The sequence below is a fragment of the Oratosquilla oratoria genome, chromosome 16 (assembly GCF_046742065.1).
Source record: "Oratosquilla oratoria isolate Oo_2021 chromosome 16, ASM4674206v1, whole genome shotgun sequence".
NCBI classification, from domain to species: domain Eukaryota; kingdom Metazoa; phylum Arthropoda; class Malacostraca; order Stomatopoda; family Squillidae; genus Oratosquilla; species Oratosquilla oratoria.
In genome coordinates this window covers 6,878,050-6,893,049 of record NC_134792.1, presented here as the reverse complement: position 1 = coordinate 6,893,049, position 15,000 = coordinate 6,878,050, and the positions used below count along the sequence as shown (strand labels likewise).

The 15,000-nt window shown below is 36.1% G+C and overlaps 1 protein-coding gene across 1 annotated transcript in view; it reads left to right on the top strand.

The window, feature by feature from the left end:
- Positions 1-15,000, top strand: part of LOC143033532 (uncharacterized) — a 20,795-nt gene that overhangs the window by 1,323 nt on the left and 4,472 nt on the right. Inside the window, exon 3 of the mRNA XM_076199024.1 lies at positions 11,822-12,352. Within this exon, the coding sequence (XP_076055139.1) occupies positions 11,822-12,352 (531 nt within the window). The remainder of the gene's footprint in view (positions 1-11,821; positions 12,353-15,000) is intronic.

The window sequence follows — 15,000 nt, the reverse complement described above, 5'->3', positions numbered from 1 at the left end:
CGGCAACCAGAATGACAGAATAGGTGTCATGTGTTGCTAAAATATTAATCGAGCTACAACCTCTTCGCAACCGAAGAGGTGTCAAGAGAACTAATAAAATAACCTCGCAACAGCTCACAATAAAACTAGGTTATCACGTAGAACGTAACGAATCAATACTTTTCTGTAAAATATAACACAAAATAAAGAAATTAAAAACTAATCATTTATATTCAACTATTGCTTCTAGTAGTTTATCGTTTATTCATGACTTAGGGTTCAATGAAAGTATGAGACTGACACTGTGTATCTTCTACTCAGATCAACTCACTTGTCATTTGAATTACCAATCTCATATGACACATTTAATTTTCCTGAAATGCTTTATCATTTACTGTCAATCTTCCCGCCACTTAGGATCAGTTTTGATGACACTAAGTTACTGAATTCTGTTCGCCGTCTCTGCCTTTCTATCACATAAAGTTTCATAGAATAGTATATTCATGTTACTAAACATTTTAAATCCATTTTTTCTGGTTTCTACTTTTTCGTATTTTATATGACCACCTCCCCTTTATTCGTTCCCTTTTTTCTTTCTTCTTTCCCATGTTTCCGTATCCCTTTGCCTTTTTTTTCTTTCTTTCTCTGGTTGAATATTTCTTTACCCATTTCACATTTCCTTCCCCCCTCTTTCCTTCTTTCTCTCCCATTCTCTAATCTTCCTATTCCTTTATTCGTTCCCCTTTTTCTTTCTTATTTCCCATTCCCTCATCTTCCTATTCCTTTTTGCCTTCCCATTTTGCTCTCTTTCTTTCCCCTTTCCAATGTAGTATTTCAAAATTTCTATCCTTATTTTTTCATTTTCATTTCCCTTTTCCTATATGTATTTTTCATTTTCTCTTTTCCTTTTCCCTATTTTTTCTCATTATCTCTTTTCTATTTTACTCTTTTTCACGTTTCTCTCTGCCGTTTCTCTTTCTCCATCCTCTTTTCCTATTTCCCTTTTGTCTTTGGAAAGACGTAGAATGTGGGGTGATCTAATAGAGGTATTCAAGTGGGTCAAGGGCTTTGACAAAAGTAATGCAGGCAACGTCATCGTATTAAGACAGCTGGGCAGGCCTTGCAATGGATTTAAATTTGACAAATTTAGAGTTGAAAAGGAAACAAATGAAAACTAGTTTACTAATAGAGTGATTAACGAAAGAAATAGTCTTGGTATCTATGTAATGATCGTTAAAACTATTGGTTGTTTTAAGAGAAGGTGAAATGAAATATGAATGAGAATGATAGGTGGTAATGAACATGGAGGTGCCTAGTGTAGGCCTTGTGATCTCTTGCAATCTCATCTATTCTTATGTTCTTATATTTCATAGAATAATCTACTCTTTTTTTCCTACCCCTGTTTTTTTTCTCTCTTTTTTTTATTCCATTTCCACTTATCACCCTTTTCTAATGTCCTATTCCTTTTTTCCTCTCCCATTGTCCCTTTTATTTTTATTTTTCCTTTTTCCCCCTATTCTCTTCTCACGTTTCTCTTTTCCATTTCCCATTTTCTTTTTAATTTTTCCTTTTCCTTATTTCTAAATCTTTACATTTTTCCTTTTTTTTAAATCTATTTTTAAATTCTTTTCCTTTTCCCTCTTTATTTTTCTCTTATTCTCTTTTTCCGTTTTTCTATTTTTCTATTCATTTTAATTTTTCTTCGTTTTTTTCTTCACCCCTTTCAACTTTGCCATTTAGGTATTCCATTTATTTTTCATTCTTAATTTTTCTTAGTCTTTTTCCCTTTCCCACTGCATTTTCCCTTTGATTTTCTCCTCTTGTATTTCCCTTCTCTCCTTTTTTTTTTCTTTGTTACTTTTCATTTCTTTTTTCCTCTTCTCTCCTCTCCTTTAATTCTTACCTTTTATTTTTCCTCTTTCCAGTTAGTAACTCCTTTCTTCCTCTTTTTCCTTCTCGTCTTCTTTCCAGTTCCTTTCCCTAGTCCGGGACCCTTATCATCAGTCAATTAAATTAACATAGATCTACGCATTCAATTCTAATTTGCTCAACTTTTCATTCAAGGAAAGGTGTTCCGTTAAGCTAACATAAATGTTAGTTTTTTTTTCATAATTTTCGTGACTAACTAAACCCAGATATAATGTTCTACTTCCTTGGCACTACGGACAACGCTTCTATTACTATTACTACTACTACCTAGTGCATCCAGTCTAGTTTTATTACTATTATCAAAACCAGCTGAGATTAACCTAACATAGCCTGATCAAGTTTAGGCTGTAGTAATGTAGCCGACCCAGCCTATCATAAGATAGATTAGACTCTTCTAATACAGCATAGTATATTTTAGCTCAACATGACCATACATAGCTTATCCTATTCTAGCCCCAAATAAACAATTGCTCAGTCTTACGTTGTCCAGTCTATTCCAGTCTAATACAACCCAACCCATTTGTAACATATGACAGTCCAACCTAGCCTGGCCTGCACAGCCAAGTCTAAACAAACCCAACATAATGTAGCCAAGCCCAACTTAGGCTTAGTTTACTTCAGATCAGTCTATCCTAAAGAAATATGGAAAACATGGCATAAACTAACACGGACTAATGTAATGATAAATAAATCTTCATTATACCAAACTATTTTAGCTGATGATAGAAATGTCATTTTATACCTGAGACGTAACTTCAGGCGCTTGATTGTTGTAAAATCACTCATTAGATTCTAAGCAAACATCATCACCTTGGAGTAATACATAATGAATATATTTTTCTTTATATGAAAAGACTGAGGAAACATTTATGTATTTTCTAAAGCTTGTTGTTAAACGCATTACCGGGTTGTGCTTAGGGACTAAGCTTACTGCGTTTTGAAATGTTTAAAGGACGCTATATTCAATTCGGTCGGAGCAAAAATATGAATTTGACGGTATTACAGATACTATATATATTACAAAGTTTCAACTATCAGTGTGTACCATGTATAGTGTGTTGGCTAAGTAAGTTTCATATGTTCATCATTTATGTACTTTAGTGATATTAGTACAAAATATATAACAAGCATTCATATATGATTATAGACTAATCGCTGTTCAAAAAATAACACTGATCACTTCTTCAGTACAATATTGTTTTGAATGTTATTGCTGAATCAGTGCAAACTATTATCGCTCCAATACATAATGGTATTTTCCTGTTATTCCTACCACCACCAAATTAATTTGAAAGTTTCTAAGACACCTATCATTTTCCTTTCATTTGGGAGTGGTCAAGGTTTCTTATTTATCTACGTACTACCTGCCTGTAGCGAATTGTTTTATATATACTAAGGCCTCACAAACTACTAAAATATTAACCCAAGTTGTCTGACATAGGTGGGAAAATGTATCTCAACCGAGACATTCCTGTCTTCTAGGTTTGATTCTTCATGTTATCATCATATGTACAGTTGAAAGTATTCTGTTATGTTTTATGAATTTGCCGTGGGAAGCAATGCCTTTGTGGTTGTTGTGTTTTTATTGATACTGCATTTTGACTTTTGAAACCACTCGTCCTTTGTTTATCTGACTGATGTGGTTTACAGTAAGGATATACATATCTATGCATCAAATAAGAAATATTGCTTATTATAAATGGTGCCGTATTGAGTATATCAGCTACAATATTATCGGGCGGTTTTGCATGTTTCAATGTTTAGATATCGATAATTTCTCACACAAAATATATGGTACACCCACATATTCATTAGTAAGTAGCTGTATCCTAGTTTTGTAATGTTAGTTTTATAGATGTCGGAGCTGATTTGCATCAAGTATCACAAAGTTGGACCAGTTTAGGTCCAGTTAGGCTCTCATATCTATTATAATAATGTAGTAGCCTCTGTCTGTCTGTCTGATTGTTTATTTGTTTGTTTGTATGTACACGAACTCCTCCTAGGGTTTTAGAGATAGACCCCCATAACCATATATATTCTGATACCCTATCACTCCAGGTACTTGGATAACTATATTTCATTTCGAAAAAAGAAATATTTTGATTAGGGTTAAGGGTTTAAGTTAGGAGGTTTATGTAGTGTCCCCTGAAGTCGCGTAGTATTTTTTGTGACTTAAAAATCAATATGATTAAACAAACCATTGTATGTATCCAGGAAGAGTTTGTAAATAGTAGTAGTAGTAAACGGCAGGATAGATAAGATGGGGAAGAGGAGAGAGGGGGGATTTGGAGGGCAAGTGCAAGGAAAGAACGAAATGGAAGGAAGTTAGAGTTTTGATAGGTGTGGGGCAGACTCTTTTGCAATTTCCACCGTGCTAAAATTAAATAAAAATAAGCAATATTTCAACGTTCGGTGAAATTATACAACCATTTTATATTTGCATTTTTTTTTTATTACAAAAGCTATCATGGTTTGTGGCAACAATAATTTAAAAAATATAAATATTTTTTATGAACACATACAGTACATTGGTTTGTTTAATTATATTGATTCTTATGTTACAAAAATAATAACTTAAGGGGGACTACAGTAGTGGCGTGTTCCCTCACCATAAACTACCTAACTCTAACCCTTAACTCTAACAAAAATATTTTTCTAAATTAAATATAGCTTTAAATACTCCCCCTCCCAGGTGTGCGCCCCCCCCTCCCGAAGTTGGGAAACCCTAGTTTGAAAATATATGCATATACAAACACAAATATCATGTGTACACATTCTTTTGTGTGCGTGTGTATGTGCATGTGTGTGTGTGTGTGTGTGGATTGACAAATGTCTACAGATGAAAGATGAGGAAATGTATCTTGTTTATTTATTTTCAGAATATATATAGTTATAGGGGTTTATCTGCAAAAACGTAGGAGTTTGTGAATGAACTATTACCGCCCGCACAAAAATTAAATGAAAATAACCAATATTTCAACATTTGGTAAAATTATACAATCATTTTTCATAAATATGCTTTCTTCTTACAAAAGCTATCATGGATTGTAGCAACATTAATTTCACAAATGTAAATAATATATATGGATACATACAATGGTTTGTTTAAACATTAATTCTTAAGTCACAAAAAATACTACGCGACTTCAGGGGATACTACATAAACCTCCTAACCTTAACCCTTAACCCTAACCAAAATATTTTTTTCGAAATAAAAAATAGTTATCCAAGTACTTGGAGTGATAGGATATCAGAATATATATGGTTATGGGGGTCTATCTCTAAAACCCTAGGAGGAGTTCGTGTACAAACAAACAAACAAACAAACAAACAAACAAACAAACAAACAAACAAACAAACAAACAAACAAATAAATAAATAAACAAAAAAACAAAAGATAGACAGACAGAGGCTACTACTTTATTATAATAGATATACGTATATATATATATATATATATATATATATATATACAAACATATATATATATATATACATATATATATAAATACATATATATATGTAAGTATGTATATATATTCCCTAGTCTATTAGTAGTATCAAATCAAAGCCCCACCCACCATCTGCTCACTGAACGTATTGTAGCTCCTGTGTGAGTCAAGGTGCGTGTTGTCGTTGATGCCTTTGACAAGTTCGATAATTTGAATATCAAGTATCAACCTCTTCATTAACAAGAAGAATGAATTGGGTTTCTGCCATACCTAGAATTGTCACCTGGTACTACAACGGAAGGGATGTATGGAAATAGGTTATAACACTTTCTACCAATGAAGTGCTAGAAAGATGAATAGAATATCCTTGTAACAACCAGAATAAAAACATCTAGTACAAAAAGGAATTAATGAGAGGTTTGTAATGTACATAATCCTGTACTACCGCATTTCTTACTGTTCAATATAAGAATCACATTTGGCTAAACAGAATCCAGGATATTTACAAACCTAGAAACATGCGCTTGGTGTAAATGTTGAAAGAGTTTATATATATGTCAAGATTTTTTGTCTTTTTCTTTTTCTTTTCATTTTTTCTTTAACCTTTGAGAAAAGACTAATGATCCTTGCCAGCTTCTTCGAGGCTCCGAATATACGAAGGACATTCGGTGATCATTAAAGTAAGTCAGATAAAGAAAGCCTCAGAGATTTTGTTGGCAGAAAATTCAGAAAAAATGTCAAAAATGTATGAGTAAATATCGAAAGAAACGAAACCACGTACTTAAACCATAATTACTAACAAAAAATGTTTTCCATATGTAGCACTAAGGAGTCAACAATTATAGCAAAAAAAAAGATTTGTTTTTGGATAATAAGGGCAATTCACAGTAAACTTAGTTTTGTTAGGCTTTACACGGCCAATTGCAACGGCTTCATTTTTGTACGAAATTTTTTTGCTTTGTATTTTGCCCAACATATTTTATTCCAAAACTTCTAAATGTCGACTCATTAGCCCAAAGGGATGAGGGCAGAGGGAACATTGCACTTTTCTTTTCTTTTGTTATTTCTAAATCCCACGACAAACTAAGTCCAGTAAATAAAAAAGAGTAATGAAATTCATATGGTGTACATCAATAACTACAAACTACCACTACTACGCCCAAGAAATAAGTGCACTCCTATGCTCCCCCCCCCTCTCTCTCTCTCTCTCTCTCTCTCTCTCTCTCTCTCTCTCTCTCTCTCTCTCTCTCTCTCTCTCTCTCTCTCTCTCTCTCTCTCTCTCTCTCTCTCTCTCTCTCTCTCTCTCTCTCTCTCTCTCTCTCTCTCTCTCTCTCTCTCTCTCTCTCTCTCTCTCTCTCTCTCTATGTATATATATATTTATATATGTATATATATATATATATGTATATATATTTATACATGTATATATATATATATATATATATATATATATACATATATGCTAATAAGAACACGGGTACGTGTGTTCACTTATGCAAAGTAGACCACTTGGAAAAAGAAACTAACGAAGCAGAGCGCTTTCGTATATTACATCTTCAGTGCAACAAGTACTTGTTGCACTGAAGATGTAATATACGAAAGCGCTCTGCTTCGTTAGTTTCTTTTTCCAAGTGGTCTACTTTGCATATATATATATATATATATATATATATATATATATATATATATATATGTGTGTGTGTGTGTGTGTGTGTGTGTGTGTATACATATATATACATATATATATATATATATACATATATATATATATACATATATATATATATATACATACATACATACATACATACATACATACATACATACATACATACATACATACATACATACATACATACATACATACATACATACATACATACATACATACATATACCAAGGCTTTTTCTCCCTTACAAGGGAGGTAGCCAAAAAGGGAAAGGCATAAAATCATTCCCACCCATTCCATCCCTGAAAACACTCCACACCCCTCCACCCTCCCTCTTATCTGAGCACCTCCTGGATGACGGGTCATCCCTGCACCCTGTCCACTGCCCTGGGTCAGAAGCAGTGTTGCAAGACACAGCACATCCACAGCAAGGCCGCTTCATTAAATCGGCGACCCCCCCCCTCTCCGTCCCCACATTGCATAAAAGGAGAGGACGGGGAGAAATCCCTTCGGGCTGCGTCAAATTTTGCTCACACATACTACCTCACCCCCCACCCCCCCGCCATTCCACCTCATGCAATCACAACATCATCCACATACAACCATTCTCCATTCACCCGTCTTCTGTCCTCTCCCGTCCATCCTCAACAGACATTCTCTTCCCCAAAGCCCCCTTCACCCTATCCATCCACCTCATCCTAGGACGACCCCTCATGTTCACTCCCTCTACATCTGCCCTCCACATCTCTTTTACTAGTCTTTCTTCACTCATTCTTTCCATGTGTCCAAACCATCCTAATATTCTTTCATCAACCCTATCTCCCAGCTCCTTTTCCATCCCTGTTCTCCTCCTCACCTCCTCATTTCTCACTCTATCTAGACTAGTAACCCCCATCATACTTCTCAGACACCTCCTCTCAAACACATTCAAACTCCTTCTCTCTTCTTCTCTTATGTTCCATGTTTCTGCCCCATACAGTGCTGTTGGCACAATCACTCCTTCATACAGTCTCCTCTTAGCATCCATTCTCAAATCTCTATTCCTCATTACACTCTTTAATCCACCAAGGCATTTACTCGCTTCTCTCAATCTACATTCTACCTCCACCTTCACTCTACCTTTTCCTGCCACATTTGCATCCAAGTATCTAAAACTATCCACTTCCTCCAGTATCTAAAACTATCCACTTCATGCTCACTTCCAGTCTACTGCCACTTTCACCCCTTGTACATCTCATCACCTTACTTTTACCCACATTTATCTTTAGCTTTCTTCTATCACATACTCTCCCAAACTCTGCCACCAACTTCCTCAATCCCTCCTTCGATCCTGCCACAAGTGCATTGTCGTCCGCAAACAACAGCTGGCTCACCTCCCACTTTTCTCCATTTTCTTTAACCATCTCCAATCCCTTGCCCACTACCCTTGCATTTACCTCTCGCACCACCCCATCCATGTATAAGTTGAACAGCCAGGGCGACATAACGAATCCTTGACGTAGTCCCACCTTTACCTCGAACCACTCACTCTCCCCATTTCCAATCCTGACACAATATATATATATATATATATATATATATATATATATATATATATATATATACATACATATGTATATATATATATATATATATATATATATATATATATATGACACAAAATTTTGAAAGTAATAAAAAGATGTTTTGGAAAGAAATTAAGAGAGGAAGAGGAGGCGAATCAAGTAGAGAAGAAAAGGTAAAAGGTGGAGATGGAGAGATGATAATGGAGAAGGCAGTAAGGGGAAGATGGGCAGAATATTTTAAGGAGTTGCTAAATGTGAAGGAGGATAGGGAGGGAAAGATAGCTGCAGTGGGAAATGCTAAGAAAATGAGAGTGATGAGTTAGGAAAATGGAGGAGAAATAGGGAAGGATGAAGTGAAGGCAGCAGTTAAGATGATGAAAGCAGGTAAGGCACCTGGTCTGGATGGATGCCATGCAGAATGTCTTAAAAAAGGAGGTACAGTGAAGGTGGACTGGCTGGTGAGGTTATTCAATGTTTGCTGGAGAGAAGGTAGAGTGCCGGAGGACTGGAGGAGTGCTTGTATAGTTCCACTTTACAAGGGAAAGGGGTACAAGTGTGAATGTAGTAGTTTCAGAGGGATTAGCTTGTTAAGCGTAGTTGGGAAGGCTTATGGGAGGATCTTGATTGAGAGGATTAGGAGAGGAACAGAGGGAGTAATTGGTGAGGAACAGTGTGGATTTAGGACAGGTAGAGGTTGTGTAGATCAGATTTTTGTGGTAAGACAGATATGTGAGAAAGCTATAGGAAAGGGGAAGGATGTTTTTTGGGCCTTTATAGATCTGGAAAAGGCTTACGACAGGGTAGACAGAAAGGCACTGTGGGAGGTTATGCGGATATATGGGATAGGAGGAAAGCTTCTGGGAGCTGTCAAGTGTTTTTATGAGAATAGTAGAGCTTGTGTCAGGATTAGAAATGGAGAGAGTGAGTGGTTTGAGGTAAAGGTGGGACCTCGTCAAGGATGCGTTATGTCACGCTGGCTGTTCAACTTATACATGGATGGGGTAGTGCGAGAGATAAATGCAAGGGTAGTGGGTCAGGGATTGGAGATGGTTAAAGAAAATGGAGAAAAGTGGGAGGTGAGCCAACTGTTGTTTGCGGACGACAATGCACTTGTGGCAGGATCGGAGGAGGGATTGAGGATATCGGTGACAGAGTTTGGGAGAGTGTGTGATAGAAGAAAGCTAAAGATAAATGTGGGTAAAAGTAAGGTGATGAGATGTACAAGGGGTGAAAGTGGCAGTAATCTGGAAGTGAGCATTAAGGGAGAGCAACTGGAGGAAGTGGATAGTTTTAGATACTTGGGTGCAAATGTGGCAGGAAAAGGTGGAGTGAAGGTGGAGGTAGAATGTAGATTGAGAGAAGCGAGTAAATGCCTTGGTGGATTAAAGAGTGTAATGAGGAATAGACATTTGGGAATGGATGCTAAGAGGAGACTGTATGAAGGAGTGATTGTGCCAACAGCATTGTATGGAGCAGAAACATGGAACATAAGAGAGGAAGAGAGAAGGAGCTTGAATGTGTTTGAGATGAAGTGTCTGAGAAGTATGATGGGGGTTACTAGGCTAGATAGAGTGAGAAATGAGGAGGTGAGGAGGAGAACAGAGGTGGAAAGGGAGTTGGGAGATAGGGTTGATGAAAGAGTATTAGGATGGTTTGGACACATGGAAAGAATGAGTGAAGAAAGACTAATAAAGGAGGTATGGAAGGCAGATGTGGAGGGAGTGAACATGAGGGGACGTCCTAGGATGAGATGGATGGATGGGGTGAAGGGGGCTTTGGGGAAGAGGGGAATGTCTGTTGAGGAAGGACTGGAGAGGACAGAAGACAGGGGTGACTGGAGAATGGTTGTATATGGAAGATTTTGTGATGCATGAGGTGGAATGGACGGGGGGATGCGGGGTGAGGTAGTGTGTGTGAGCAAAAGTTTGACGCAGCCCGAAGGGATTTCTCCCCGTCCTCTCCTTTATATGGGAGGGACGGAGAGGGGGGGGCGCCGATTTAATGAAGCGGCCTTACTGTGGATGTGCTGTGTCTTGCGACACTGCTTCTGACCCAGGGCAGTGGACAGGGTGCAGGGATGATCCGTCATCTAGGAGGTGCTAAGATGGGAGGGAGGGTGGAGGGGTGTGGAGTGTTTTCAGGGATGGAATGGGTGGGAATGATTTTATGCCTTTTCCTTTTTGGCTACCTCCCTAGTAAGGGAGAAAAAGCCTTGGTATATGTATGTATGTATGTATGTATGTATGTATGTATGTATGTATGTATGTATGTATGTATGTATGTACATACATACATATATATATATATGCACATACATATACATATACATATACATATACATATACATATACATGTACATATACATATACATATACATATACATATACATATACATATATATATACATATACATGTACATGTACATATTCATATACATACGCGTAAATTGATTAATTCAATAATTGTGTGAGCAGGGTGTACTAATTATTATTTATTTAATTATTTTTCTAAAAAAAAAATCTATTATATATATTACTGGAAATCGGGAAAATAGACTGATAAGATCGTAACTAAACAGCCTGAAATCAAAGGAGATATTTTGTCCCTGCAACTTGCCAAAAATATCAAAATTATACTTAATGTAGGAGTGCAAATTGTCCTAAGCAGAGGACTTAATATATGTGTATATATATATATAATATATATAGATATATATATATATATATATATACATATATATATATACATATATATATATATATATATATATTTATATATATATATATTTATATGGGAAAGGTGGAGGGGGAATCACGGGTCTTTATCTGAATATCGAGTTTATTCCTGACCGGTTTTGCTTACAATAGCTTCTTCAGAGGAGTGTTACTCTGGGTCGAAGTTGGCGGTGTATATAGTGAGTCAGGCCCACGTTCTCTCCTTGCCGAGCGGTTGGTGGCTGGTTCCAGTACAACATGTCAAACAGCATCGGTACAATATATAATATAATACAATAATAGTAATATAATAATAATACAACATAACACGATCTATGGCACAATACACAATATAATATATAATATAATATACCACACCAAATCATATCATGGTATATCACATTATAACACAATATAATAATTAGCATCGATACATAATCAATAAAATCATAATAACAATAAATATAAGTTGGCGAAGATTCTAGCAAAACCACTATCATCTGCCCTTGGTAGCATAAGCAGTACAAACCTCCGTAATTCAGCAGACCTAATTGAGAAACTTGACAACGTAGACTTCTCAGGAGAAAGGTTAGTAAGCTATGATATAACATCCTTATTCACTAATGTATCCGTAACAGTCGCCATCAGCGCGATAAAAGAATCCTTAAAAACCATTGATGATGACAAATTACCAGTTTACAAAAGGGATTACATGCAGCTAGTAGAAAAATGCATTAGGTTCCGTTCATTTAGATTCAAAGACCAGGAATATCACCTTTTGGACGGCCTCCCTATGGGGTCACCATTAAGTGCAGTGGCTGCATCTCTATACTTAGAGATGCTAGAAAGAGACCATTATCTCAAAATTATCCCTAAAGATGCACATTGGTTTCGATACGTGGATGACTGCCTACTCATTTTTCCAGCGGAAAATAACACCAGTGATATTATGTCTAAACTCAATGAGGTAGTCGATAATATTCAATTCACCATGGAGAATGAGTCTCTAGGACGCCTACCCTTTCTAGACACAGAAATACACAGGCAAGAAAACAAAGTACTCTTCAAAGTTTACAGAAAACCCACAAACAAAGACGATTTAATACACTTCTACAGCGCACACAACGAACGAACCAAAATAGGAATAATAATTGGGGTTTTTCTCAGAGCAGTAAGGATATGCAGCAATGAATTTCTAAGCGAAGAAATTCTACATATTACGAATACCTTCAGAGCACTACAATATCCAGAGGCGCTAATATCCACATCTTTGAGAAAAGCAAAAAGTATAAGGCAACGAAAAGAAAAAGTGGTCAAGAAAGAAACTAGATACCTTGTCGTACCAGGCTCCGATTGTTCACAAACACTGGGAGATGCAATACGACCATTAGGTCTAGAAATAATCAGCGAGGCAGGAAAGAAACTTAAAAATCTAGTAACAACAACAACTACACAAACAACTAACGACCTAAGCGTTGTATATAGGATACCATGCAGCAAATGTGATAAATCTTACTATGGTGAGACCCACAGAGGGCTTATGACCAGAATCAAAGAACACAAAGCAGACCTAAAATACCACAGGCTTTCCAACGCGATGGTGGGTCATATAGAACAAGAAGGTCATATGCCCGATTGGCTACAATCAGAAGTGATGGAAAAAGGATTAACAAAGAGAAGAAGGAAAACGGTTGAAGCATTACACATAGCCACTAAACCCAACATAAACCAAAAAGTAGGAAATATTAAGTGGACAGAATACACGGCGAAATATGCAACTACAGAAAGACGCCCCAGGACAGCTCCGACGTAACAAGGGTATTATATACAAGGACAAAACATCACGGTGACATTTCGTTGATCAAAAATCATATTTTATTTTGTTCTCATTATTTTAGTATGCATTCTGTATTGATGCTAATTGTTATTATTGTACTATGTTATTATATTGTAATATAATTATATTGCATTATTATATATTATATTGTATGTTGTGTCATATTATAATATTATTACTTTTACAGTATTATTATCATTATTATTATAATTATTATTTTTATTAGTACTACTATTATTATTATTATATGTTATACCGATGCTATTTGAGGTGTTATACTGGAACAGTTGAAATATTACACATGGCTGCCGTACACAGCATGGGCCGGGAAGTGGGAGAAGTGGAGTGGACGGAATGCACGGCGGAGTATGCAGCTAAAAGACGCCCAGGACAACTCCGACATAACACGGTGACAAAATATCACGGTGACATTTATTTTCATATATATATATATTTCCATTTTTCAAAACTCGTATATCTATTCTTATTATAATTTTATTGATTATGTATCGATGCTAATTATTATGTTGTGTTATCATGTGATATACCATGATATGATTTGGTGTGGTATATTATATTATATATTATATTGTGTATTGTGTCATAGATCGTGTTATGTTGTATTATTATTATATTACTATTATTGTATTATATTATATATTGTACCGATGCTGTTTGACATGTTGTACTGGAACCAGCCACCAACCACTCGGCAAGGAGGGAACGTGGGCCTGACTCACTATATACACCGCCAACTTCGACCCAGAGTAACACTTCTCTGAAGAAGCTATTGTAAGCGAAACCGGTCAGGAATAAACTCGATATTCAGATAAAGACCCGTGTTTCCCCCTCCACCTTTCCCATAATTTGTCCCAATGTCTCTACATATATATATATATATATATATATATATATATATATATATATAAATATATATATATATATATGCAAAGAAATCACAAAACACAAGTGATAAACTATTTTTGCAGAGACCACCGAAAAAAAAACAGATACCAAACGTCTTAATAGACGAAAACGTTCGGTATCTGGTTTGTCCAATTTCCCGGTGGTTTCTGCATATATATATATATATATATATATATATATATATATATATAAATATATATATATACATGTATATATGTATGTATATATATATGTATATATATACATATATATATATATATGTATATATATATATATACATATATATATATATCATTAAAATGAATAGCAAGCTTGTTATGACAGCTTCTTGTCGTATTTTTCTCTCTTTCTTAGAGTGATCTTGCCTTCTGTAGGCAGTAACCTTAATAAATCGCCGTATGTCATGTTGTGGAATAACATACATAATCTATAAATAAGCCAAAACGCGTTTTCACACCTCTTGGTGCTGCCTCAGTGGCAGGTACAAATCTAAGGGCTGGGCTGGTGTGTGTGGGTATATATGGGACAGGCTGTGGGATTTTGTCTAGTCGTCGGTGTGGGATTTTGTTTGGTCGTCGATGTGGGATTTTGTCTGGTTGGCGTCGCCGGAGCTCCGTGTCGTTCTGTAGGTTGGAGGGTGGCGTGCATCTGTGTTTTTTGTCTCATTTTCACTGGGGAATGATCTTCTCACACTTGGTAGGATTTTTAAGTCCTCGAGTTGGGTATTCATTCCCGGGGATAGATCCTTGATATACAAAGCCTCTAATATAGGTAAACGTCGTGGGTCTTTGTTGTGATCTATAATCTCCGTATTCTGGGTTAGGTCTTCTCTTCTTAATTTTGCTTGATGGACTTCGCTATGATGATTTTTAGGTGCTCCTGAGTTTAGGTGGTATGACAGACGACGCGAGAGCCTCATGGTGGTCAT